This window comes from Leptonotus elevatus, chromosome 2 (assembly GCF_054856555.1).
Source record: "Leptonotus elevatus isolate MCC_2025b chromosome 2, RoL_Lele_1.0, whole genome shotgun sequence".
Classification (NCBI taxonomy): domain Eukaryota; kingdom Metazoa; phylum Chordata; class Actinopteri; order Syngnathiformes; family Syngnathidae; genus Leptonotus; species Leptonotus elevatus.
Window position 1 is genome coordinate 30,577,643 of NC_141240.1, and position 27,471 is coordinate 30,605,113.

At 41.2% G+C, this 27,471-nt stretch overlaps 2 protein-coding genes across 9 annotated transcripts in view; one reads left to right on the plus strand and one right to left on the minus strand.

Annotated features, from left to right (window-relative positions):
* The window catches only part of LOC147179560 (low-density lipoprotein receptor-related protein 1-like), a 100,119-nt gene extending 75,315 nt beyond the window's left edge, over positions 1 to 24,804 (plus strand). The window contains exons 52-90 of one of the 2 annotated variants that reach the window (XM_086068756.1): positions 509 to 637; positions 731 to 856; positions 950 to 1,090; positions 1,924 to 2,111; positions 3,834 to 4,017; positions 4,103 to 4,188; positions 4,263 to 4,382; positions 4,473 to 4,660; positions 4,740 to 4,945; positions 5,618 to 5,806; positions 6,210 to 6,358; positions 6,437 to 6,530; positions 7,310 to 7,426; positions 7,513 to 7,632; positions 7,712 to 7,834; positions 8,467 to 8,592; positions 8,675 to 8,791; positions 10,707 to 10,813; positions 10,885 to 11,017; positions 11,148 to 11,270; positions 12,595 to 12,717; positions 12,836 to 12,973; positions 13,693 to 13,830; positions 13,916 to 14,035; positions 15,771 to 16,048; positions 16,179 to 16,357; positions 16,431 to 16,537; positions 16,603 to 16,722; positions 17,777 to 17,953; positions 18,118 to 18,258; positions 18,343 to 18,516; positions 18,733 to 18,894; positions 18,970 to 19,141; positions 20,350 to 20,451; positions 20,569 to 20,639; positions 20,722 to 20,815; positions 20,901 to 20,939; positions 21,831 to 21,975; positions 23,101 to 24,804. In XM_086068756.1, coding sequence (XP_085924882.1) covers positions 509 to 637; positions 731 to 856; positions 950 to 1,090; positions 1,924 to 2,111; positions 3,834 to 4,017; positions 4,103 to 4,188; positions 4,263 to 4,382; positions 4,473 to 4,660; positions 4,740 to 4,945; positions 5,618 to 5,806; positions 6,210 to 6,358; positions 6,437 to 6,530; positions 7,310 to 7,426; positions 7,513 to 7,632; positions 7,712 to 7,834; positions 8,467 to 8,592; positions 8,675 to 8,791; positions 10,707 to 10,813; positions 10,885 to 11,017; positions 11,148 to 11,270; positions 12,595 to 12,717; positions 12,836 to 12,973; positions 13,693 to 13,830; positions 13,916 to 14,035; positions 15,771 to 16,048; positions 16,179 to 16,357; positions 16,431 to 16,537; positions 16,603 to 16,722; positions 17,777 to 17,953; positions 18,118 to 18,258; positions 18,343 to 18,516; positions 18,733 to 18,894; positions 18,970 to 19,141; positions 20,350 to 20,451; positions 20,569 to 20,639; positions 20,722 to 20,815; positions 20,901 to 20,939; positions 21,831 to 21,975; positions 23,101 to 23,238 — 5,384 coding nt within the window. In that variant the 3' untranslated portion in view covers positions 23,239 to 24,804. The remainder of the gene's footprint in view (positions 1 to 508; positions 638 to 730; positions 857 to 949; positions 1,091 to 1,923; positions 2,112 to 3,833; positions 4,018 to 4,102; positions 4,189 to 4,262; positions 4,383 to 4,472; positions 4,661 to 4,739; positions 4,946 to 5,617; positions 5,807 to 6,209; positions 6,359 to 6,436; positions 6,531 to 7,309; positions 7,427 to 7,512; positions 7,633 to 7,711; positions 7,835 to 8,466; positions 8,593 to 8,674; positions 8,792 to 10,706; positions 10,814 to 10,884; positions 11,018 to 11,147; positions 11,271 to 12,594; positions 12,718 to 12,835; positions 12,974 to 13,692; positions 13,831 to 13,915; positions 14,036 to 15,770; positions 16,049 to 16,178; positions 16,358 to 16,430; positions 16,538 to 16,602; positions 16,723 to 17,776; positions 17,954 to 18,117; positions 18,259 to 18,342; positions 18,517 to 18,732; positions 18,895 to 18,969; positions 19,142 to 20,349; positions 20,452 to 20,568; positions 20,640 to 20,721; positions 20,816 to 20,900; positions 20,940 to 21,830; positions 21,976 to 23,100) is intronic. The other variant, XM_086068757.1, reaches the window with a different exon arrangement.
* Positions 24,805 to 26,240: 1,436 nt separating this feature from the next.
* fmnl3 (formin-like 3) overlaps positions 26,241 to 27,471 on the minus strand; it is a 42,246-nt gene continuing 41,015 nt past the window's right edge. For all 7 annotated transcript variants that reach the window (XR_015094077.1, XM_086068677.1, XM_086068675.1 and 4 more), the window contains one exon: positions 26,241 to 27,224. Coding sequence is in view for 2 of the 7 variants with exons in the window: in XM_086068675.1 (XP_085924801.1) it covers positions 27,160 to 27,224 (65 nt within the window). In the remaining 5 variants the exon portion in view is untranslated. The remainder of the gene's footprint in view (positions 27,225 to 27,471) is intronic.

Genomic DNA, 27,471 nt, shown 5'->3' on the forward strand with positions numbered 1-27,471 from the left:
GATGCATGTCACTGAATGTGAAACATTTTGTTTTGTTATACACAGACATCCTTGCAATATAATACAATTCAAAAAAATGTAATTTAAACAGATTTATTTGTCAGTAGAACTTTATCAAATACATTTTTTGGGGGAAGAATTCATTATTTTATTGAAGGTCAAAAACATGAATGTCAAGTTAAATATTCTTCTTCGACCCTGAGGCTAATACAAAGGGGGCGGACTATAAAGGAAGCGTTGGGCAGAGCAAAACAAACCAAGTGAACCCAAACACAGTAGGAGAGACAGAACGAGAGCGAGACAATTTGCGCCCTCATGGAAAAGAAAGTAGCGGGAACCCTTATATACCGTGCGGTAACATTAAAACACCTGCGGCTTACAGTCGGGTGCGCCTTATAGTCCAGAAATTATTGTAATTTCCATTAAGAATTTCTGACTTTGAAAATAGAAAAAAAATATTGCAAACCTCGCCATTACATAATATCCTTCACATTTTCCATGAACCCAGAATCCAAAACCTGCAGTCCCGAAGCCTTCCAGTGTCCCGGCTCGCACATGTGTGTGCCACAGCGCTGGAAGTGTGATGGAGACAAGGACTGTCCTGATGGAGCTGACGAGAGTGTCAAAGCCGGATGCCGTGAGTCCGACGTGCATTATAGACAATTTGTCTTCATGATCTTGGATTCAATTCCATGAAACCTTCCATAAATGTATTATTTTCCGCTTCCAGTGTACACCAACAACACTTGTGACGACAATGAATTCATGTGCCAGAATAGACTGTGTATTCCCAAGCACTTTGTGTGCGATCATGACATTGACTGTGCTGATGGCTCAGATGAGTCTCCTGAATGTGGTGAGTGTGTTTAGTCTATGGCCAAAAACTTGATACAGAAAACATCACCCACTCCGGTTGGGAATAATGAAGCCACTTTGATTTCTTTTGCAGAATATCCAACATGCGGTCCTGATGAGTTCCGCTGCGCCAATGGCCGCTGCCTCAATCAAAAGAAATGGGAGTGTGATGGAGAGTTTGACTGTCAGGATCATTCCGATGAAGCGCCCAAGAACCCGCGGTGCACCGACTCAGGTTGGAATTGTCGCTAGGAAAAAAATTACCTCTATTTACGTACTATTTTCAGTATATGAACGGTCTTGGCATGGATTAGCGGATGGATTTACCGTATTTTCCGGACTATTAGTATACTTTTTTTCATAGTTTGGCTGTTCCTGCGACTTATACTCCGGAGCAACTTATACAAGGAAAAAAAAAACCTGGGGGTAGGGGGTGGGAGTTATATAATTTCGCTGACAGCCTCAAGAGGGCATTCTAGGCTTATACTATAATATACTATATATACTTAATACGACTTATATTCCAATGCGACTTATGTATGTTTTTTTCTAACTAAATTATGCATTTTTGGCCTAGTGCGATTTGTACTCCGGAGCGACTTGTAGTCCGGAAAAAACGGAATGTTGTGCTTCTTCTTCTGCTTCGTAACCTTCGTTGGCAACATGTATAATACATTCCTATAAACTGGGAAATAGTTTTGTTCCTCCGCGGCAGAATGCGGAAAGCCGTTGCACCTCTACGTCCTCAATCATCCAATCACAAATGATTGATTTAGTAGTTTAATAGAATTACAAAAATAATTTTTCTTTTCATTGGAAAATACCATCTACATTACGTATGTTATTTATTGAACTGTAGCGAAGAAACGAACGGTTAATGTTGCATAATCAGGTCAAAATGTGGAAGTACCTCCATTGTCAACATGTTGAACTTTTGCTAAACGACGCACAATTGTATGCACCTGAATTGTGAACAAACTTCTACAAATGTGCACGTGAGAAATGCACAGTATCGCCCTTTCCTATGTCCATTGCGCATCAGGCAGCGTCATTTGTGTGTGATTGTAGAGAGGAAGTGTAACGAATCGGCCTTCATGTGCCGCAATGGAAATTGTTTGAACGAGACTCTGCTGTGCGACCGGAATGACGACTGCGGCGACGGCTCCGACGAACTCAACTGCTTCATCAACGAGTGTCTCAACAGTAAACTGAGCGGCTGCTCGCAACTCTGCGATGACCTTAAGATTGGATACAAGGTAAGCAAGCCATCGCAGGTTTTTTTTTCTTGTTGTTTTCTTTTATCCAGCACTTTTCAAGTAAATCCAAACAAACACTGACTGGCCAAGTATACAGTATATGCACAGTATATCAATTACTGTATACTGTGGCACCTTGACCCAGTTGAGTGACCAAACACTATTTAATGTATGCACTTCCCTGACAAGTGGGGCGCAAAGGTTGGGAACTGACTTCAGGCATGTGCTTGTGTAAGACCATAACTTGTTTTGGCTCTCCTTTCTGAAAGTAGGAGGTGCGTAAAGAACAGCTTGAACTAAGCATGAACTTTTGTGTTTGTAGTAGCGAGGCTGCGGTCAGAGCTTCTTTTGAAAATCATTAAGCGCATGTGCCTGCGCATGAATCATCATGTAAATTCAGTGTTTACACACGTAGGAGATTTGTAATGTGAACTGGGTGCCCTTTGTTTATTGGCTTATCATATTTACTTGGCAGACTTCATGACTTTGGTTGAATATCAAACTTGGAATGTGCTTGTAATGACACGAGATTACAGTCCTTAGCCTTTCTTGTGTCATTACCAGCTAAAAAATATATTCACCAAATAGAAATTCATCCATCCATCCATTTTCTTAACCGCTTAGTCCTCACAAGGGTCGCGGGGGATGGGAAGGGGGGCTTGAGCCTATCCCAGCTGGCTTCAGGCAGTAGGCGGGGTACACCCTGAACTGGTTGCCAACCAATCGCAGGGCACACAGAGATGAACAACCATCCACACTCACAATCACACCTATGGACAATTTGGAGTGTTCAATTGACCTCACATACATCCATGGAATGTGGGAAGAAACCGGAGTACCCGGAGAAAACCCACGCAAGCACGAGGAGAACATGCAAACTCCCCCCAGGAAGGCCAAAGCCCGGACTCGATCTCACGTCCTCTCCACAGAAAAGTGCTAACCAGTCATCCACCCAAATTCTTAAAATGTGGCCAGAGTGAATAATTTTGCTCTTCGCTGTATGTATGGCGCTTTTTATTGGTGGTGGAAATTGTTGTGTAATTCTTTACATTCTGTTTAATTATTATTACAGTTATATTTTTTAAGTACAGTACTGTAACGTGCTTTTTTATTTATTTTTGTTATGTAAAGAGTTCAAACTCCATAACCCGCTGACTGTCACCGGTAAGACTGAGAGGGGACTTCTAGAGCCGCCTCTTTGAAATTGATTGCCTCCAATTAACTAATTGATTCCGATTATCAACACCCCGGGGAAGGATTAGCAATTATCTACGGAGGAGGAGGATGCCTTTTTGCTCCCTTAATTAGTGTGCAATGTCCATAAAAAAAAAAAAAAGGTTGCCAGCAGATACTAGTTAGCCCCAAGGATAGCATGAGTAGGCCACTGGTCTGTTCTAAAAATAGCTCACCAGTGGTAGGACACTGATTCACCAAAAGTTTGAACAAAAGAGGAATCTTAAGATATATTAAAACTTAACATGATAGATATCTGTTCTGTAGCAAATATTCTATATTTTGTTTAAAAGTAAAATAAAAATGTTCTTTTTATTTAGCCAACTATAAAAATAAAATAAAGTCATTTTCGAGCTATACTTTTAAGACTTTCATATTTGTGCTCACATTATCTAATATCGGCCCATCACTCGTCACAAGTATATAAGTGAAGCTTCGTAGTGTTTGTTTATAACATGCTGACGTCTCTTGTACGCTTGGCACATTCAGTGCAGGTGCCATCCTGGTTTCCAGCTGAAGCGAGATGGGAAGACGTGCGTGGACGTGGACGAGTGCACCACCACTTACCCTTGCACTCAGCGCTGTATCAACACACACGGCAGCTTCCACTGTCTCTGCGTGGATGGCTTTGAAATCAGCCCCAATGATCCCACCATCTGTAAATCCACATCAGGTACGGCACCCAATTGGCAACATGTTATTGGGTTGTGTTACAGACCATTACATGCTAAAAATTATCCTCTTGTTTGCGTGTGCAGAGGAGGAGGCCTATTTGATCTTTGCTAACCGATACTACTTGAGAAAGCTCAACCTGGATGGTTCCAACTACACTCTTATCAAACAGGTAGAGGACAAAAAAAAGAGAAGTTGTTATTTTCTGTCTTAGCCTCTGTGAACGCATACTCGCCTCTGTTTTAGGGTCTGAATAATGCCGTGGCACTGGACTTCCACTATGCAGAACAGATGATCTACTGGACTGATGTCACCACTCAGGGCAGCATGATCCGACGAATGCGTATGAACGGTAGCAACTTGGAGGTCAGGAAATATATGTAAAAAAGAAAAAAGAAAAAAAGAAACCGGAGTTTTTGGCGACACATGCGGTAAACATTGGCGTATTTATCAAAGGTTTTGCACCGGACCTCTCTGAGTAACCCAGACGGCGTGGCTGTGGATTGGGTTGGCAGCAACTTGTATTGGTGTGACAAAGGTCGGGACACCATCGAAGTGTCCAAACTTAACGGAGCCTACCGGACGGTGCTGGTCAACAGCGGGCTGAGAGAACCTCGCGCCGTGGCCGTGGATGTGCGCTACGGGTGAGAACCAATGCGTGGTATTTATACTTTGAAGGACGTGTTTATTTACATTTAAAAAAAATGATGTTTTTATTTCTAGGTACCTGTACTGGTCTGACTGGGGCGACATCCCCCATATTGGAAGAATCGGCATGGATGGCACCAACAGAAGTGTGCTGATAGAGGATAAGATCACATGGCCCAATGGTCTGACCTTGGACTTTATCAACGACCGCATTTACTGGGCAGACGCTCGGGAGGATTACATTGAGTTTGCCAGTCTGGATGGCACCAGCAGACACACAGGTTATTTATCTTTCTGCACTTATGACATTTTGGACCATTTACAGGATAGGAAATAAGTCATGTGAATGTTTAAAGAAGTTAAGTAACATTTATGATGTCATTGCGGTGGTAAAACAAGGATGGAAGGTCACATCATGCAATCTCAATACAAATTGTGAAACTATTCTCAGGTTACAACATTTTTTGATTAGCTGTTAGCCACACGTGTGTTGCACATCAATAAACATGGTGGATATGGATTATTACTGTGTTTTACAACCGAAGCGTATTGTGTGTGTGTGACGCGTTTGGGCCAAACACAGAAAGCAAACGCATGCTATGCCAAGAGTATCGGAGCAGAAGGAGCACATTTAGAGTGTAAAACCTAATCGGGTGTATCGAAAATTGCATAACGCTTTAGATATAGCGTTGGCCGTTTTTGCTGTGCACCCACTCAGCTTTTATTTCATAGTAACACAGCCTCCTTATCTGCTCAGCCACATTGCAGCTGCAACATTAAAATGTCAAATCCCTGGAATTATTTAGTATTGGCTATTAAAGTCCTCAATGAATTTCTAACCTATTTAATTGAACATACCCAATCCAATCCGAGATTAGGTAACAATATTTGGCCAACATTATATCATGGTAAAGCACTTGTGAACTGTGAAATATGTTTTTGTCCTGTGGCAGTTCTTAGCCAAGACATCCCACACATCTTTGCCATGACGCTGTTTGAAGAGTATATCTACTGGACTGACTGGGAGACCAAATCCATCAACAGAGCTCACAAGACTCTGGGGACCAACAAGACCACCATTATCAGCACCCTGCACCGGCCCATGGATGTCCACATTTACCATCCCTATCGCCAGCCACAGGGTGAGAGACTCGGTGTAGACCAGTGCTTCACAATTGTTTTTTGTTACGCCTACTGAGAAAGAAGAAAATATGTTTCAATATTTCAACCGCTGTGACTACAAATATGATCATTTTTCTACAAAATTGTTGTAAGTGCAGCTCTGCAGTGGAGCTAACACTCCTTGCTCACTGCCACCTACTGTAGTGGATGTGAAATTACATTTTATTCTAGTATGGCAAAAAAAAAAAAAGTAATTGACTGACCCCCCACATAAACATTTATATATGCATATTTGTAGTCATGTATACATTGTGATCATACAGTTTAATAAATTAAATGTCATAATCATTGGAAGACATTGAGGCATGTAGCAGAAAATCTTTTGTGCTATCGAGCATTTCTTCAATGTGATCTGTTCGCCAGTGAGCGGCCACCCATGCCAGACGAACAACGGCGGCTGCAGTAACCTGTGCCTCGTCTCTCCCGGAGGGGGCTACAAATGCGCATGTCCCACCAACTTCTACCTCGCCAACGACAAGCGTACATGCATGTCGAACTGCACAGCCAGCCAGGTGATGGGAACTTCGCAAACATCCTCGTCGTCACCAACATGTGCTTTTTTTTGTTAATTTTCCCTTTTTGTCTTGTAGTTTGTTTGCAAGAACGACAAGTGCATTCCATTCTGGTGGAAATGTGACACAGAGGACGATTGTGGCGATCGCTCGGACGAGCCCGCTGACTGTTGTGAGTGTAGATTTTACAACTGTGTTGGAATTGTTAAGTTCAAGCAAGGGGTCAGCAACCTTTCCTGTCAAAAGAGCCATTTAGAGCACTTAAATAAGCAAAAATGTGCCTGGAGCCTCAAAACATTTGAATATTGTGTGTTTGTGTTATTCTAATGTACTGAAGGCCTAAGAGATAATTAGATCTGCAACACAATAGAAAAATATGACAGCAGCATCTAATATGTACAGATTATTTTTTTTCATTCATTTGTTTTGGATGTTTTTTGTTTGTTTTTTTTGTAATTTTTCATAAATGTTTAGACATTTCTGCTTTTCTGTCAAATGTAACATTTTTGGCAATTTTATAGATAAATGGTCATTTTCTGCCCCTCTTCTTCCTTTTTTGACATATTTTCCGTCTTTTTTGCTATCAATTTTCTAATCTATGATCCATTTTCGTTTCTGTCTTTTTTGTTCAATTCCCATTTTGGGCAATTTCATGGATGTTTCATGGTCATTTTTTAAAAACTTTTTTTAATCTACCTTTCGTCTCTCTTTTTGGAGAATTTTACAATTTCGATTTTTGGGGGGAATGTTTAATTATTCTTTTAAAAATATATATAAATATTTAATTAATTTAAATAATATTTTATCTAAAAATAACTATGTAAAAAAAACATCTACAATTTTATTTAGTTTTTTTTCTAGATCCACAGGGACCAACAGGTGAAGGACCAAGGAGCCACATGTTGCAGACACCTGAGTTCGAGTCATAATTTGTTCTTGCTTTCATTACAGCTGAGTTCAAGTGCAGACCGGGCCAGTTCCAGTGCGGCACAGGCATCTGCACCAACCCTGCGTACATATGTGATGGCGACAACGACTGTCAGGATAATTCAGATGAGGCCAACTGCGGTACTGCTCATATTTTGACATAGAATATTATCGTTCCGACGACATTTCACATATGCTGATTGTGTATTTGTGTAACTACACCGCAGATATTCATGTTTGCCTGCCCAGCCAGTTCAAATGTTCCCACCCAAGTCGCTGCATCCCAGGAATCTTCCGCTGTAACGGCCAAGACAACTGTGGAGAGGGAGAGGACGAGAAGGACTGCCGTGAGTGTTTTTCACTTTCACCCTGCTCGGATGCTTCATTTCTCACCATAATAAAATATTTGCTCGCTTCTCTCTGTAGCTGAGGTCACATGCGCACCCACCCAGTTCCAGTGCGCCATCACCAAACGCTGCATTCCTCGCGTCTGGGTGTGCGACCGTGACAACGACTGCGTGGACGGATCTGATGAACCCGCCAATTGCAGTAAGCACAAGAATTATTCGGTTCCCGCAAATGTAACTCCTTCTAGTGTCGCAACATTTTTGTCCTCAATCAGTTTAAGAATGCCTGGACAGACTTCTTTGCTTGTTCCATAGGTGGCAGTTCAGAATGAATATTTAACAAATAACATTACCAAACATTTTTTTAATAATAATTAAAACATCTGAATCACCAGGGATGCTTGTAAAATCAATTTTACAGGGGCCCGCACTATGGATTGTGAAGCCAACTGGGCAGATTAGATTGACATGGCAACACATAAAGGCTCAAATCCGATTGGACCCCAAAGAAATAATCAGACGTGCACATGCAGGATCAAGTGCAGCCAAGAGGAACGCTGCAAATGAATAGAATAGACATCGATGACATTGAACAAATATTCAAATTTAGTTTGTAAATGTATGTTGGCCGCCCACCACTGTAAATATAAAATCATTAAAACATGACATACTTTTTCTCTTCTTTTCTTTCTAAAAAAGAAAGAAGAAAGAAAAGAAGAGAGAAAAAACGGAAAAAAACCACGACATACTTGGTTCAGAACTCGTAGCCGTCTCCAGCCATGCAATTGTGTCTCTTCTTTAGTGAAAGCACTCTCATAATGTTCCTAACTCCAGCCCAGATGACATGCGGCGTGGACGAGTTCCGTTGTAAAGACTCCGGACGCTGCATCCCGGCTCGCTGGAAGTGCGACGGTGAAGATGACTGCGGCGATGCCTCCGACGAACCCAAGGAGGAGTGCGGTGAGTTGCGACATGTGCCAAATATTTCTTTCAATGTATGTCTCCGGGCGCGTCGCAATGCCTGTTTGTCCCATTTGCTCAGCCGAGAGGACGTGTGAGCCGTACCAGTTCCGATGCAAAAACAACCGCTGCGTCCCGGGCCGCTGGCAGTGCGACTACGACAACGACTGCGGCGACAACTCGGATGAAGACAAATGCGGTTGGTGTCGCGTCTCGTCTCGGCTCTGCCTTCGTCCGCTCTCACGAACCCGCGACTCCCTTTGCGCTATCACGTTTACTGTGTGGACAACATCCAGTCACTGTCACGGCAAATGCATTTCATCTCATCTGATGTCTGTTTCATTTCATACTGTCCTGTTGGCATGAACAAGAGGTGAGTCTCTTCCACGTTCACAAGTCAAACATTTCAGTTTTCCTGTCAGTTCCCTGTCATGCTTTTGTGAGCCCTGTTGTGAGAGTCTGCAAGGAGACTTGGATTTAGTCATTGTGCGTCGTATGCTTTCCGTCTGTCACTGTACAAACGCGCCGTTTAAAGGTATGCGTACACTTGTGCAATTTAATGCAAAAATTACTTACATTTACCTTTTACAAAGATGATAATGCTGAGTTTTGACTGACGCTGTCATAGAGGTATTAATTTAGCAATGTGTTTGTTTTTGTAGTTACTGAGACCGACAGCTGTTTCTAATATCAATATTGTTTTCGATCTAGTTGTGCCGAGCTCCTTTCATTCTCTCCCCTGACCACCTTCTGTCATGTCTTGGTGGAACGTGAGACGCATAAGTAGTAGGGATAGACCGATTATCGGCCGGGCCGATTATCATTGCCGATATTTGGTATTTTGACAAATATCGGCATCGGCCTTATTTACAAGTCAGAAGGCCGATAAAGCTGCTATATCACTGAGCGGCGAATTCTTGTGAACTTAGTCAATTTTGGGCTTTCGTCAGGGTTGGTAAAATGTTGCAAACGGTTGCAATGATGTGAACAGACGTTTTTCTTATTGTAAAGAAATTTTGAACATGTTCAGACAATTTTTCACTGCGAACATCTTTGGAAACCTTTTAAGAACCCTAACGGAAACCCAAAGTTCGCTAAGTTCGCAAGCATTCGTGTCTCATTGATCTTAACAGATGAATTTAGAACTGGGAACTTTTTATTTATGTATCAATTAAAAATTTCACTTCATGAGAGATGCTGCCACGGCTGGGAATTCCCTGTACTTTTTGTTTTTGTTCAAAATTTAAACAAAAATAAGTGAAAGTTTAAAATTTTAATTGTTTCAAACGTAGCTGTTTTCTCTCTCCCTATGTTTAAGTTAAGAGAAAAAAATACATTTAACAAATATGCTCAATGGCATTTCAGTTTGTTTGTTTTTTAAATTAACTCATTCACTGCCATTGACGGCTATAGACGTCAAAAATTCATTTGAACTATTTCTATTAGTTTAATATTTGTTTCCACTTTTGTTAACAAGAGTATGAAAACCTAGAAAAAAATTATTGTTCTATTAGAACGGATATAAAATTTGTGATTAATCGTGAGTTAACTATTGAAGTCATGCAATTGATTACAATTTTTAAACGACGCGATAAGAAAAAGGGAAAAGATTATTAAAAATTAGGGGCGTCAGGCGATTAAAATTTTTAATCATAATTAATCGCATGACTTCACTAGTTAACTTACGATTAATCACACATTTTATATCTGTTCTAAATGTACAATAAAAAAATTCTAGGTTTTCATACTCTTGTAAACAAAAGTGGAAAAAAATGTTAAACTAATAGAAATAGTTCAAATTAATTTTTGACGTCTATAGCCGTCAATGGCAGTGAATGAGTTAAGGCAAATTAAGGTAAAATTGCTTTCACCAACTAATTACTTAAGCAAAAAAAATCAATTCAAATTTAATTGTGTTGATAGAAATACAATCTACAATGCATAGGGCAAATATAATAGGGCTTTTTTTACTATAATGAAATATCAGCTCCAAATATCGTTTATCGGCCTGCTTGACTAGTAATAATCGGTATCGGCCCTGGAAAAGACACATCGGTCTATCACTAATAAGTCGCTTGTCACCAACATCAGCCGTGTTTTGCCTTTTCGCGCAGTGCCTCGGCAATGTTCCGAAAGCGAGTTCGCCTGCACGAACGGCCGCTGCATCGCCGGCCGATGGAAGTGCGACGGCGACCACGACTGCGCTGATGGATCCGATGAGGTGGCTTAAATTCTTGTGTTCAGTTTTTATTCACCAGGCTCAAGTCTGACACGAATTTCTTTTTTCTCTAGGATGGCTGTGACCTCAAGTGTGACAATGACCAGTTCCAGTGTAAGAATGGCCACTGTATTCCTATTCGCTGGCGGTGTGACGCTGACCCAGACTGCATGGATGGCAGTGATGAGGAGAACTGCAATATTGCTGGTGAGCGCACAATTCTTTTATTTTTTTATTTTTTGCTGCTCTTTACTTGTTTCCGAGCTCAAATTCTGTGTGATTTGAGTTGTATCCATTTTGACGGAACTAAACCGCGAGTCACTTCCTGTTCTTTCAGCTGGACGTCACTGTCCGTTGGATGAATTCCAGTGCAACAACACACTGTGCAAACCTCTCGCCTGGAAGTGTGATGGAGAGGATGACTGTGGGGACAACTCTGATGAGAGTCCGGAAGAATGCAGTGAGTGCCTGCATTCGAATTTTACAAGTCATTCAGAAGCCATCATAAAGTTTAAAGGGGATTTTCGTTATGTAGCAGGCACAAACGCATAGATTGGCATTATTGTTTGAATTATTGTGGACAGTTAATAAGACTAAACTGAATCTGCCTTGTGGGCAAGTGTTTTCTCAACCTTTATAGAGCCACGGCAAATATTTTACATCGCTCTCACAGCACACCATCAACAATTTCACAACATTTTTTTTTATACGGAATGATGATAATTGACTCATAAATTCACTTGCTTGGTGTGGAATCTGGGCATGTTTAGTCAAACACAAAGTTATTATGTTGTATGAATGACAACAGGTTGATGCAAAGGTTATTGTACCTTTTGCCATCTAGTGGAAGGCATTTAATTGTTCTGCCTGTCTATGTAGCTGTCATAAGCAGGTGAAAAAACATACGGTAAATTATTTGTAGGAACTAAATATTTTTTAGACCAATTGAGGGAATTTAAATAAATTGTCGTGTCCTTTTTTTTTCTTCTTTGAGAGCTCAGTAATTTTACCGATTTGACATGACATCATCATTGCTCTCTCTTTTTTTTTTTTTTTTTTGGGCATGTGCGTGTGAGTGTGTACTCATTAAGTCACCTAAAACCTATTAAAAATCCCATACCGTTCACCTAATCCGAATACTTTAGAATCCAGCTAGTCGTGAGGTTGTCAGGAGACCCGAGGAAGGATCAAAGAAAGGAAAGTGAAATCCAGCACCGACCAGACATCACCTACTACCCACCGGGTTACCAACCAGAGTCTTTCACCAACCCCAGAAACATCTAAATTCCAACAAATTAGGGAGACCAAAAGAGAGACTGAGGAAAGGAAGGAAGGACAGACGAAGCAGAGTGAGATCCACAGACATCAGCCTCCACCGATTCGACGACCAGAAGAAGAAGCAGATTGTGTTTGAATTTCGGTAGATGCTGGTGTGGTGGATCTGGCATGCCTCTGTCATGTTTTAATGAGATTCAATACAAGAGTTGTCGTGATGATCTCTCATGACACACTAAGTGGGGGAGGATCACTACTTTATACAAATAATATAGCATATGCAGTGAGAATCACGGGCACAAACCTAGAACCCAAAAAAAAAAAAAAAAGTAAATCCGAAGCATTTATTTCCCAATTGAATCACTGTTATACCGTCTATTAAATAAGAAATACATTTTGGAAAGAGAGAAAGAAGTTCAGACTGCTGAATCAATATCATCATCTTCATTTTTTTTAAACTGCTCAATTCAACCCCTTTTTTATCAAACTTGTCACCGTGTGATGCATAGGGAAGTTCCAGTGTCCTCCCACCAGAGCGTTCCGCTGCCAAAATGACCGCGTATGTCTTCAGATGACAAAGAGATGTGACGGCATCAATCACTGCGGCGACAAATCGGACGAGCTGAATTGTGGTAAGCGGCTCAGTAGCTTTAAAACCAACCGAGCTACTTCCACGCCGCTAATGTTTTGAGACAATTTGCTGAGTCGTTCGTGTGTGTGTGTGTGTGTGTGTGTGCGCACTTCCCACAGAAGTCCATCCAGCTGTTCCTGCTTGCGAGAAAGACGAGTTCTTGTGTGCAAATGGGAAATGCATCAGCTCCACTTTGAGATGCAACGTCTTTAATGACTGCGAGGACTATGGCTCGGATGAGATCAACTGCAAAACAGGTTCAATTTGAGAGAGTTCATTGTAGGGGTGTGCCCAAAAATGGATTCTCATAAGAATCGCGATTCTCGTTTAGTACGATTCAAAATCGATTTTAAATGTCCCAAAATCGATTTTATTTAAATTATTTTATACCGTCTTGCCTTTGTGTGTGCCTTTATTTGGACCGCTGTTCATGTTGTACCTGGTTTGGCCACTGAGGGGCAGTGTGGTTCCACGCGGTCTAATACACTGTTAAGTTGAAGCCACTTTAGAGAGTAGAAGGAAAAAGTCACGATCAAGTTATTCCAATAAAAGTTTTATTTTTTTTCAGCGTGGAGCCGTTCTTTTGAGTGATAAAAGTGCCACGAGTAACGCGCTAATTAGCATTAGCCAGTCAGACTGGAGTAGATCATTACAATTCCTTGCACATCTATAGATTGAAACAAAAATCATTGTCAATCAAATCATTTTGAATCAAAAATCATTCTTGATCGAAAATCGATTCTGAATTGAATCGCAGACCCAAAAATCGGAATTGAATCGTGAGAACAAAATACTTCAAAGACTCCCACCCCTAGTTAATTGAGAGAAATGTGGGTCCTTTAGATCTTAATTCATCTTACCAGTACATTTTGGACAAATGTACTCCTCAAACTTTTTGGGGAAAGTTTGGCATCGTAAAAGCATGCTTGAATGAGGTTGGTTGAGGTTGCTAACAAATCAGTGTGTGCGTCAACAGAAACCAAGCTGAACGACTGCAGGAGTAACAGGACTCAGTGTGGCGATGGGGACGAGGCCCACTGCGTCACTAACGTCACCGACGCCTTCTGCTCGTGTAAACCGGGCTTTCGCAAAATCGGATATCGCACATGTGGAGGTAAACGTGCACACAAAAGCTTTCAAGACAATTATTTTGATAGCCTCATTTTATTTAACGAGTTGGATTTGTTCCTGTTTTTTAGACAAGAATGAGTGTCTTCAGTTTGGGGCGTGTTCCCACATCTGCAACAACACGAAGGGCTCTTACAAATGCAGCTGTTACAAGTACTTCACAAGGATCAATGACACCTGCAAAGCTGACAGTGAGCACCAACATACATTTGCTTGAAAACCTTTATGCAGCTGTTCAGTCCAATAGTGCTTGCTGAGGTATCCTTTGTGTATAAGAGGCGGCATTATAGTCAATCGTATGATTTCATATTCGTGCAACACCTTAGCATACAGTAATCTCGCACCTGTTTGTGGTTCGCTGGTCAAATTTTTTGGGGGGGAACCTATACTTAGTTATTTGCTGAAAATTTGGAACAATCATACGCAAACTCACCTTTGGTGGCTGACACGCCTACTTCTGTACAAAAGCATTACAGCGATTAATTTTTAACAAAACAGGCTAACTCAAATGTATGTAGCTTATACGACGGCGTATTGGGGCCACTTATAAATTGTATTTTCTTTTTTTAGAGGGCGGGGGCAATATTCCGAGAAAAAAACTCGCAAATGTACCACTTTCTAAACTCGCAAATTTGCACGTTTTTTTCTCGCAAATTTGCAAGTTTATAAAGTGACAAATTTGCCACTTTATACGGTGGCAGATTTGCGAGAGAAAAAAACTCAAAAACTTACGAGAAATACACGTAGCGTACTACTCGTACTTTCGTTCGGGTTTCCAAATAAGGAGATAGTAATTGCTTTAGCATAGATTAACCATATCATGTTCAGCATTCACTCTTTGAAGCGTTGTGTACGGCCACTGGCCAGCGACAAAGACGCCTTGTTTTGCGACCGTCCACACCCGGACGATCAAGCATTTAAGTTAATGTGTTAAAATGTATATTTACTTGTACATTTATGTTTCCAGAATTATTATTTACACATTCATACATTTTGGTATTTTTTTGTACATCTAAATTGATGTGTCGAATCTGCTGCTCTTCGTCATTCACTTGCATTTACCTATGGTATGCTAGCATCTGATTGGATAGTATTAGTCAGCTGATAGGGGATCAGGAAGTGTTGTCGCTCTGACTGCGGTGAATGACAAGTAAAGTTTAAATTTAAGAATGAATGTCTCCATCCTGCCTTTTCATTTTATAAACACTGTCCCATTAACCATCGACTCCTCACATGATTAGACTGTAGCGTAGCTACGTGTATTCCTCGTAAGAGTTTTTTTCTCGCAAATCTGCCACTTCATAAAGTGGCAAATTTGTTAGAAAATAAATCGTAAATTTGCTACTTTATAAAGTCGCAAATTTGCCACTTTTTAAACTTGCAAATTTGCCACTTCATAAAGTGGCAAATTTGTTAGAAAATAAATCGTAAATTTGCCACTTTATAAAGTGGCAAATTTGCTACTTTTTAAACTTGCAAATTTGCGAGTTTATAAAGAGGCTAATTTGCGAGTTTTTTTCTTGGAATATTGCCCCCGCCCTCTAAAAAATAATATATATTTATACGTGGCCCTAATATGTCGTCGTAAACCTAACTATTTTCACTCACTTGAAAAAAAAAACAAAACAAAAAAAGATCAAGAATTTCAATCTTGATGTGGCAAAATGCCACACGGCTCCCGCGGAAGGAAGAGGTGGAGTTTACAACACTTCTCCGATAGTTTAAATGCCCAAGAGATTTAATATATTGTGTTGTTATCAAGCTATTACAAAAACTCTAAATAGATGATTGTGCAAAAATAACAAACAATGTGAAAAAGGACCACTGGTATCGATTTGTAAAAAAATCTACAATTAACCATATTTGGACATACAGGATTTCTACCTGACAGTGATGATAAACACAATATCGTCTTCTGTCTTGCAGACATGAACAGCAGCCAGCAGGTTCTCTACATAGCCGACGACAACGAAATCCGCAGCCTGGATCCTGGCATGCCCAACTGGCGCTACGAGCAAACCTTCCAAGGGGACGCCAGCGTGCGGATTGATGCAATGGACCTGCATGTGAAGACCAACCGCATCTTCTGGACTAACTGGCACACGGGCCGCATCTCCTCCTACGAACTTCCCGGGCAGTCCACTTTGTCGTCCAACTCCCACCGTAACAGACGGCAAAGTGCGGGCAGGATCACCAACCTGCAGGTACGCGGGGGGAGCTTGAAATCTCTTTTTGTGAAGAATTGTTTACCATCTGCCACGTAGCAGCAATTTGAGTTGTGTTCATGACCATGGCGGGCTGGCCGTCAAAAGAAACCTCTCTCATGTCCTCCAGATTAAAGAGCTGAAGATGCCTCGAGGAATAGCTGTGGACTGGGTCGCCGGTAACCTGTACTGGACCGACTCTGGTCGAGATGTCATTGAGGTGGCTCAGATGTCAGGCCAGCATTGCAAGACTCTCATCTCTGGCATGATAGATGAACCATACGCCATCGTAGTGGATCCACAGAGAGGGTACAACATTAACTTGATTATGTTTTTGTTCACTGAGGCTTCAGATTTTCATTTGAATCTGCGTTTGTTCCAGCACCATGTACTGGGCAGATTGGGGGAACCATCCAAAAATTGAGACGGCTGCCATGGATGGAACGCTGAGGCAGACTCTTGTCCATGAGAACATCCAGTGGCCGACAGGTCAAATTTATTAATGCTCCAAATACGCAGTGTACTGTATACTACAATGTATTTTGATTCCCCAGGTTTGGCAGTGGATTACTTCAACGAGCGTCTTTACTGGGCAGATGCAAAGCTATCGGTCATTGGAAGCGTTCGTCTCGATGGATCCGATCCCGTCATAGCTGTCTCTGGCATCAAAAACAGTTGAGTTCTTTCATTTGAAGAAAAGCAGTAACTTATAACCAGGGTTGGGAGGGTTACTTTTAAAATGTAATCCGTTACAGTTACAATTTATCTGCTAAAACTTTTTGTTAGTAACGTAATCCAAGCACCATAATATTAAAGTCATGTAACTGGATTACTTTTAGATTACTCCAATATTGAGTATGCTCATGAAGACAAAATAAATATAAATATCACCACAATATATATTCTATACAATGTGCCCTTGCTATTTGCGGGTGATAGGGACCCGGGCAGCCTACAAATAGCTGTTTTCGAACTGTCACTGAAAGCAACCACACCTCACAGTTAGATAGATAGATAGATAGTCATCCAATGAGAATGACGATGCGTGACATCAACTGCAAAATGAACTTTTATCCCAGTCACAAGTTTAACCGTGTATATGTTGTGTATAATGTTTAAATAGTGAATTGGTGGGAGGAAGATTTGTTTGTAAGGTGTAACTCACATTATGGTTGTAGGCTAGCGGGCTAGCTAGCAAGAAGCTACAGCGCGTAGCATGCCGCTGGACTCTCAGCTCAAACTTTCGCTCAGAGTAAGTTCCAGTAAATACCGGTCGCACTTCCTCCTCCCGTCCGTGAAGCGTTTTCAAACTGCCCGCGTGTGGAGGACACGATGAGTCAGTTCGTTTTGTCCCTCACTACCCGACATGTAGCAACGGTCCCACTCGCGCGGGCGGGCGTGCACGCGCTCTCTCTCGCTCTGTCCTTCTCTTTCTCTCTCTCTCTCTCTCACTCTCCCTGTTTCGAACTCTCTCTCTCTCTCTCATTGTAGAAATTGTAATCCCTCAAAGTAATCCCCATTTTTAATAAATGTACCTGTAATCTGATGACATGTTTTTTCCTGTAACTGTAAGGGAATGCAGTTAAAAAAAAAAATTGTAATCTGATTACATGACGGCGGTACATGTATTCCGTTACTCCCCAAGCCTGCGTATGACATTAAAAAACAACTAGCAGTCAAATAAAAGTGTGCCTATATTAACATTGTTTGCTCTTTGCTCATTTCCAGACCTGGCCCATCCGTTCAGCATTGATATCTTTGAGGACTACATATATGGAGTCACGCTAGTCAATAACTTTGTTTTCCGGGTCGACAAGTTTGGAAAAGGGCCCATGGAGACTCTCACTACAGGCATCAACCACGCTACTGACATCGTCTTGTACCACCGATACAAGCAGCCAGAAAGTAAGTTGTGGAATCCGTATTTTATTTGGCATACTGTGCCAACATTGAAGGCCATGAGCACTTTGATATTGATCAACTTGACCAATGACTGTAGGGGGGGGAAATCCATCTATGTCCACCCCCGTCACTTGTTGTGTTTGCACTTCTGTCTCTCTGCATTACAGTGACCAACCCATGTGACAGGAAGAAATGTGAGTGGCTCTGTCTGCTCAGCCCCAGCGGACCGGTTTGCACCTGCCCCAACAACTACATTGCCGACAACGGCACATGTGTGGAGAAGTCTGGCCCAACCCAGTCGCCGTTCTGTAAGTCTGCTTTTATCTACTGGCTGTGGATGCTCATGTAACTACTCACATGGCCTCTCAATGCTGTGTGTCCGTTCTCCACAGCTCCCCCATCGGGACCGTGTGACATTCAGTGTCAGAATGGAGGGAGCTGCTTCCTCAACGCCCGACATATGGCCAAATGTCGCTGCCAGCCCAGCTACACCGGAGAAAGGTGCGAAATCAACCAGTGCAGGGACTACTGCAAGAACGGCGGCACCTGCACCGCGTCTCATACAGGTGAATGGACAGACAGTCAAAGAGTTCACTTACAGGTCACAATTCTCACCCTCAGATTGGTCTGCAGATTTTTCCCCCTCACTGCTATCATTAATCATCAAATCTGTTTTCTTTCTTTCAAGAATTCATCATGCTATACATGACTTTTCCTTCCATCAATAAAAATAGATTACTTGCATTCTTTGGTAATTGTTACAAGTGATATGTTCGTCTCAGGTGCGCCGACATGCAGATGTCCAAAAGGCTTCACGGGGCCCACCTGCAACCGTCACACTTGTCAGAACTACTGCCAGAATGGAGGCAACTGTTCGGTCAACTCGGGCAATCAGCCAACCTGCAGCTGCCCGACAGAGTACCACGGAGATCAATGCCAGTACAGTAAGTGGATATACGAGACATTCACACTGTATACATGATTTGGCACCTACTCTTGCACTGATCACCTTTTCACAGGCAAATGTGAAGGTTATTGTGAAAATGGCGGAACGTGCTTGCAAACCTCAAACGGCACCAAAGTTTGTCAGTGCTCCAGTCAGTACATCGGACACCAGTGCGAGCTGGACAAATGTGTCTTCTGTGGCACCGGTCGGTGTTTGACATCCTCCTCGGGAGAAGTCTCCTGCAGGTAAACACACGCTGCAGCCCAGACATATTAAATGTGTAAATATTGGTTAAAAGTCTCCATCCGGCTGACCGGCGCCACACGGGCCAACTTCAGGCCCTCCTTGTCAATTTATTGGTCCACAAATGCTAACCACAATTTCTCCTTGACCTGTGTTCAAAACTAGCCTTAAGATTAACAATAATATCCAAATGCTAGGGCCAATTGTAATATGATGGGATCATTATTGGGGTTCCCAGGCTGGAACACAAGTTGAAATGTCTGCTAGCATAACTGGTAGCTCAGCTTGTGGCAGATCTCAACTCAATTTTTTATTTGTATAGTGCTTTAAGAACAACTGCAGCTACACCAAAGACTTAAATACAACTAGTATTGTCACTATCGAATCTCTCTAAAATTGATTATCTTATCAATTCTTCAATCGAATAATCAAGTAATCGCCCACCCCCCCTCCCTCGTTGTAATAATCCACTAAGGTTGGACGTAAATTGAATTGAGAGGATATATAAGTACTCCTATTTTTTTTTAATCTACATATGCCTCATTAAACACGAACAAAATTAGCCTATGCTAAAGGTTAGCAATCGCAATTAGCATTAGCGCGTAAGCGATTACTTTATCACCAACATTACCATTTAGTTCACGCATACATCATTATATCTACATTACACATTTTGATAGTGTCTTAAAAGTCACTTTAGAGATAATGCTTCAACATTATTCCATGAGTAAACAAGGGTAAAGCTAGCTGTTAGCTACATGATGTCAATAACTTCCTATTACTGTCTTCTTCTGGGCACGTTTCAGCGTGACTGCCCTCTACTGGATAAGTGATGAACATCTAAAACCGAATGGCAGGTTATATTTTGGAGTAATTACTGCTCAATGTGCTTTTTGGAAGTTCAGATGAGAACTTCCTTTCATGTGTTTTGGGGAAGCTCAATGCGCTGTATTGTCTTTAATTTAAAATAAACAAACAGTGAATACTAAGTCTAACAGCCGCTATTCGGCCACTAGATGGTGCACTAAAGCCCAAAAATGGTTCGGAGCCGGTACCTATTTTTAAAGTCAACATATCCAACTTGTTGGACTGAAACATACTGTATTTTCACCCCTCATCAAAATAGAATTATTATCTTTGTAAATTCGATTTCCCCGCCAAAAACGTATTTATTTAGTGACTCTTTGTGTGTGTACTTGTATGTGTGTAGCTGCCCCAATGGTCAGACGCAACCCAGCTGCTATACCTGCTTGGACTACTGCTCCAATGGACAATGTACAGTTGACACTCGTACGCTATTGCCCCAGTGCAAGTAAGATAAGACACTCTCTCCAAACATGTCTTTCTTCTGTTATGTATAAACTATACCAAAAATAGCACACATACATGCACACGCAAACAAAGTAGCTGTGTCTCACTGTGTGTCCAGGTGTCCCGAAGCATGGAGAGGTTACAGGTGCGAAATGACGTCTTCCGTGGATTCCTCCGCATCCAGTGGAAGTGAGTCATGCACCGCTTCGTCTTTTCTTGATAAAAACTTGCACTTTGGCTGGATTTGCTGACATTTATTGCTCTCTCTCAGGCACGGCCTCAGTGGTGGTCCCCGTGCTTCTACTGCTCCTACTGGCACTGCTGGTGGTTGGCGCCATCCTGTGGTACAAGCGGAGAATGCGAGGGTAGGCCTTGTCAATATTTTTGTTGTTGCGTTTTTAATCTTTTCTTCTTTCCATCTCCATCAACCATCTCTTTCCTTTCTCCCAGGTCTCTATGGCCGGGCAAATTTCACTCTCGGTGCTCGCGGTAACTTTACACTGTAATGATGTAACCCTGTAAAGTTGACAGGGTTACATCATTCACTGGTTCAGACTTTGTTAACCTCACTCCCTCCCTTATATCACGATGGGTCATGCTGGACGTCCATCCATCCCTCTCAACATTCTGTTATAAATTTGTCTGTCCTTGCCTGCCTTTTGCTTCCCAAGAAACCTAAAGGTGCATTTCAACCACAGGAACTTTACTGTTGAGCGAGGAACTTGTCTGTTTGGGTAACTGGAACTTTTTGGTAATTTATAAGAAGACTCTGCCAAGTAATACTCGAAAAAGGCCCAGGGATATTCAAGGATAAAAGCTCATTTTGTACTACATAATTATTTTATTGTAAATAAAATGCAACCTGCCTTGCTGCTTTGTATCAACATCATGGTACTTTCTACTGCCACCTACCTCAGTGCAGTGGTAGTGCAGTCACTTGTGCTGTATCATCAGCCTATTTACTGTTGCGCAAATGGGTCGACGCAGTGGGCCCACAGGAGCAAAGTACCAAAAGATCCTGGAATTTGAAATAGTTGAAATGCATCTTAAGAGTCTGTTGACTTGTAGTGAGAGTGTTTGTTTGTTTTTTGTCTCCATACTGTTCCCTGTTGTACATGTTAAGTTTATGCTGTGTGCTTGCTTGGTGAAGTATCTCACTGTCTCTCAATGAACAATAATGGCGTCTAAACTGCCCAGCATTCTCTCCAATGCTGTAGTGTTAATCACTTGGGCCTTTTGACAAAAAAAAAGAAGCTCATTTGATCAACTTTGTGTCTCAATTTTGTGGATTATGTTACTTCCTGCTTGATTTTATTATATATTTTTTGTACGAATATGTTGCTTATTCAGTTTGTTTATCATCCGTTATGTTTGTTTCAGTGCCAAGGGCTTCCAGCACCACAGAATGACGAACGGCGCCATGAATGTCGAGATCGGCAATCCTGCCTATAAAATCTACGAGGGAGACCCTGACGACGACGCTGGGGAGCTACTGGATTCAGACTTTGCTTTGGACCCGGAGAAAGTAAGAAGAATGCAATATATCCAATACAATATGGAAGCAACTATGCACTCTAAAAACAGTTGGGTCTCAAAAGTAACCCAATTATGGATCAAAAATGGACCGATCCACTTTGAGTCAATTTGACCCAAATTCCTGGGTTGTTTTATACAAAATGACCCAATTATTTTTTTACCCAAGTAAAGGATCTGACCAATATTTATGAGTTGTTTTACACTAAAAGACCAATTTCTTGACTCAAAGTTGGGTCAAATTGACCCAAGTAAAGGATCGGTCCATTTTTGACCCAACTGTGTTTAGAGTGTGTCATTTCACAACAGAGAGAAAACTAGACGATAGGGTTTGAGCAACCAGGGGAGGGACGAGAGAACAATGGGTACGACAGCCATAAATCTGCAACAGTTATAGTCCCACTATGACAGCAGCAACAATAATTAAATCACTTGGATAAAAATAAAAGTTCAAATGTATGAAACTGTGTTGAATAAAATCAACAATCAATTTCAAACAATTACAGTGCTTAAATAATGATGTAACTGAACAGAGGTATTTGAAAGAGTATTACAAAAATGGTCTTAAAATAGACTAATATCAAGTTTAATAAGTTATTAAAACTATGGAAAAGTGTGCCAAAGCACTAAATTAGAAACCTTAACTCAAACATTATTTTTTTTGGTACTCTGTTCTTCCTCAATGCTACTTTAAAAAAAAATAAAAAGTATGACTTCATGCTCTATTAATTGCTCTTAGTGCCCCCTAGTGGTTATAGGGATCTATGCAGGTTCTTTCTTCTTTTCTGTCTGGCCTAAATTAGTTTAGCTGCTACTCAAGTGGCCTACCTATATACACAGTGCATATAAAAAGTCTACACACCCCTGTTAAATTGCCAGATTTCTTTTTTTTTTGATAAAAAAAAAAATAATGGGCTCCACTCATTTCAAATAAACTTTTTCCACTTATTTGACCTTTAATCTGTGCAATTTTCGTGAGGGGAAGTAAAAACAAACAACTGAAATCATGTGGCTGAGCACGTTTTGATCTTACCAGGGGTGTGTTGACTTTTTATATCCACTGTAGGATTGACCTCTATGCCCATTTGCCTTAAATGGTCTTGTCTGCGCTCCGCAGCCCACCAACTTCACCAACCCCGTGTACGCCAGCCTCTACATGGGCGCCCACAACAGCAACAACTCCCTGGCCAGCACCGACGAAAAGAAGGAGCTCCTTTCCCAGGGCGACGAGAGCATGAGCGACCCCCTGGCGTAGAGCCTCGAAACATCCTTGAACTGTGCCGGCAATCGCCCTGCCCAGCCAGTGCTGAGCCCAAAAGCTCCCTCATCTTATGCCTTTCCCACCTGAAAAGAAAAACAGCGTACAAAATCGGGAATACTGTATAAAATGTATAAAATGAAGGACTACTTTTTTAAGTGATTGCAGTATTATATTTTGTTCTTTGACAACAACAACAAAAGATCATCTGGTGACGCAAAAGGAACCATTTTATAGACATTTACTCTTTTATTTGACATTTTTTGCTCACCTCCCCGCAGCTCTCCCTTCTCTCTCATGCATTTAGCCACTACCTCCGTGCAAAAGTAAACGAAAGCGATACAAATTGCAAGTGGAATATTTGTTTTTCATTATTTTTATATGAATTGCAAAACCAAGCAAAGAAAATAATATTGTTCCATTTCAGAAAACATTTCCACCCAATTGAGTCCTTGTGTTGTGGATGAATGGGCGTCCCGTGTCACTTTCAGGTCCCGCAATGAGATGTTTTTGTTTTTCCAGCTGAACTCAACATGTACCCGCGGAGGTCTTGCTACATTCAAGTGATTGTCTTTTGCCTCCTTGCACAGACAAAAGTTATATATATTTGCATATAGATGATATATATACACGCAAACCTATTAACAAAGTGTCTTGAAAGTATACCCAGGAACATCAGTAACAAATAGCAGTCTGTACTTTATAACAATTTCCAAGTCCTTTACAGCGTATGAGCGTGTGAGTGAGTGATGATGATGATGATGATGATGATGATGATGATGATGATGATGAAGATTGTAACGTTCCAGAATGAGACATCTGGGATGGACACTGTGGCCTTGGATTACTGTAGGAGGCTAATTATGTTCTAGAAGGTGACAGCAGATTTACCATATCTTAACTTTAAAAAAAAAAAAAAAAAGACTGACAAATAATTAGAAGAGAATTGTTGAATTTAGCTTTTATTCCTTCTTTGTTGACCGCAACTGTACTTTGAGGAAATGCCAGGGTTATCATTGGATGGTACGTACCTTTTATGGGAGACTATTTCTTTTCATTATGTGTAATTACATGGTTGTGTGATTTAGGTTAATTCTCACAGTTAAGTACATTCCCAGGACGGAGACTGATAAGCTTCCTGATAAGCATTCCTTTGTTAAAGCCTTCGCCTTGCTGCTAATGCTAACCATCTGTTTGTCTCAAGAATGTTCTTCTCGCTGTGTCGCACTGTTAGCCGTTCTGCTTTAACTGAGCTTGTGGGCCCTAACCTGCCATATAACTGCATGGTGCTCACATTCACTCATACACACACACACACACACACACACACACATACGCCCACACACAGACAGTACATTCAGAGGAAAGTGGGTTTACCCCTCCACGTTTTAACAGTGTTTTCTTTTTTAACATCTGACCACGTTAATTAGAACAATCATCATTCAGTTGGAGAAATGTATTTGCTGGCAAAAACCCACATGGATTTGTGTGGTTCTGATTGTTTTTATGATTCTATTTCTTTTTGATATAAGAAATTAAATGGATTTTTATAGTAGAAATGTACAGTGGCTCATGTCTGTCATTTGAAGCCAGGGATGGTGGCGGGGCTAGGGCAGTGACAGTAATTCCCAACCACTGCCCTGAAAGATTAACCTTGCTCTGCAAGATTAATTCTCGCGGTATTTGTGAGTTCCACAAATTCCTGAGAATACATTTTGTACCGATCCCACTGATCTGAATACAGTGCAGTATATGACTGGATAGATAGCCGATAGCCCACACGCGCCCGTGCAAGCCATTGAAGTCACAGAGCATCCATCTTGCTCCTCCCATCTCGCGAGCAGACTCCTGTATAAACTATACGGTATACGTACGGTACAGATTAGTATAGGGGCAAGGGGGTGGTCACTGTTTTTTTTTAACAAGTAAAAAATAAATAAATTAATTAACAAGTGGATGGTATGTACTGCTTTGAAGACCCCCTTTTTCTTTTATTGTTCAGTTCCTTATATTAGATTTGGCAGAGGCATCTTTTGCTGAATTATAGTTATAATTCTTAAATACAAAATATATAAGTTTCCTCCTATAAACATAATTAAGCATATCATTTATACATGTATTTAAGGCAAGTTGTGAAATGTCTTAAGTCCTCTTGTTTATCTTTAACATATTTAAAACATCATAAATTATGCTGTTTCAACTACTACTGCTACTAAGTACTGTTTCAAATGTTCTCCAATTTCGATACTGTAAATGTATAGGATTGCATGCTGAGAAACGTTTCTTGGCAGGAGCATTATGGCGGCCTCGCGGCTTCAAAAGTCTTGGCCTATCGGCTATCTAGTCATATATTCAGATCAGTGTCAGATCCGTACACTTTTTGTACGGACCAATCACAAAGCGGTTGTGTTTGGGGGCGGGATATGCAACTGTGACGAAACCAGAAAGCACAGAGGCCATGGGAAACACCAATCACAAAGCGGTTGTGTTTGGGGGCGGGATATGCAACTGTGACGAAACCAGAAAGCACAGAGGCCATGGGAAACAAACCTTTTGTTTGTATTAAATTGTCAATAAAAAATGTTTTTTTTTTTAAAAGGAACAAACCTAACATGTACGGTGCAATTATTTATGTTCTTGCAGAATTACTCACCGTTTCCTTGTTGAATGTTGAACAGCGAGAGATGCTTTGTGCGTTTCATGCTTTTTTAAAAATCCGTTGCCGTGATTGGTCAAACAACAGTTAGTTAGACGTGGACTTTTCCCGAACAAATCATTGTGGAGCAGTCCCAGATTAATATTGTGGAAAACTCCCTTGAGTGATTCACAATTATCAATCCGGCTATTGCCAGTTTACTGATGTGTGTGGGGTGGGAAATTATCCAATGTCACCAAAATATTGTTTTCTATGTAGTAGTGACAGGCAAGACAAACAAATGTGCTTCTATCGAATGACAAAGAACCATTCATACAAAAATAATCTTTTAAAAACACACACACAGGTTTTACATAATTTTTTATTACACAGTAAAGATAATTTTTTCTAGTAAATGTCTCAATTTGATTGTACATGAATTAATAGGAAGTCATCTTTATGTATTGTCATAGGAATTAGTGTAAAAATGGTCACTCCATCTCCACTGAGATTAGGAAAAAAATGAAAACATCCTTCGTCCGTCAGCACGCTGGCTAACAGCAGTCCACCAGCAATCTTCTTCATACACGCGTCTCTTCTAAAGTGTCACTTGGTGTGGCAGAAAGTGTCGTCAAGTTCAGACAAGGCACGCGTCTGATCGATGCACTTTTGCATATTGATTCAGTATCATAAGGCTACTATTATAATACAAGGCAGTAGAAATACATTCTTAAAAGGTGTAAAATACGATACAAATATTAAGACATAACACTGTTTCCACCAAAGGCACATATGAAGCAAAACATGAAACTTGTTTTTTGGTTTTACATTGGTCCAGATATATGCATACGATAGCCAATAAGAACTGACGTGACATGGCTTCCAGTGAGGGAAACCCCCGAATGTCTCATGCAATATCGCTGTAGTAAGCACTTGCTATTTTTATAAGCAAAAAAAAAATATCCCAACTGTTGCCTTGACGTCCATGTTGGTGTGCTGTTAGCAAGATTCCGCTGCTGTGTTCTGCTTCCTCTCACTGGCCGACTCAAACAGAGCGAGGAAAGTCAAGAAGTGAATGATCCTTTGTGCTTCACTTCAATTAAAGTGGCTGTAAAAAGGCCTTCATAAATAAATAAATTACCCAGCTAAAACAAGGCCTGTGTCCTGACACCCCCCTTTTCTTTTCAGTCTTTGTGATGTGCAGCCCCAGGGTCGAGACGGACCGTTGGCCACATGGCCAGGAGGGTTTATAGCAAAGGAAGGGGGGGGGGGGTGTAAGTGGTTTAGGGTCTCTTCCAACCGTTCCGGATCAAGGCATCAGCTCGCAGGTAGGGCTGGTTTCTCAGATCTGTGAGTAGGCATGAAGAGAGGGAGGGGCGGGCGGACAAATGTTAGACGACACACGGGTCCAAATATACAACAGAGAAATAACATTCACATATAGGCTATTGTTTGTGGATTGTTTGCTGCACGCGTGAATAACGGCAAATTCCCAAAGCCTTGGATGTCAACGGACCGTGTGTGATGTCTGTCGAAATGCAAAGCTTTTAGGAATTGAACCGAAGCAAAAAGTCAAAACGGTGAGAATCATGATT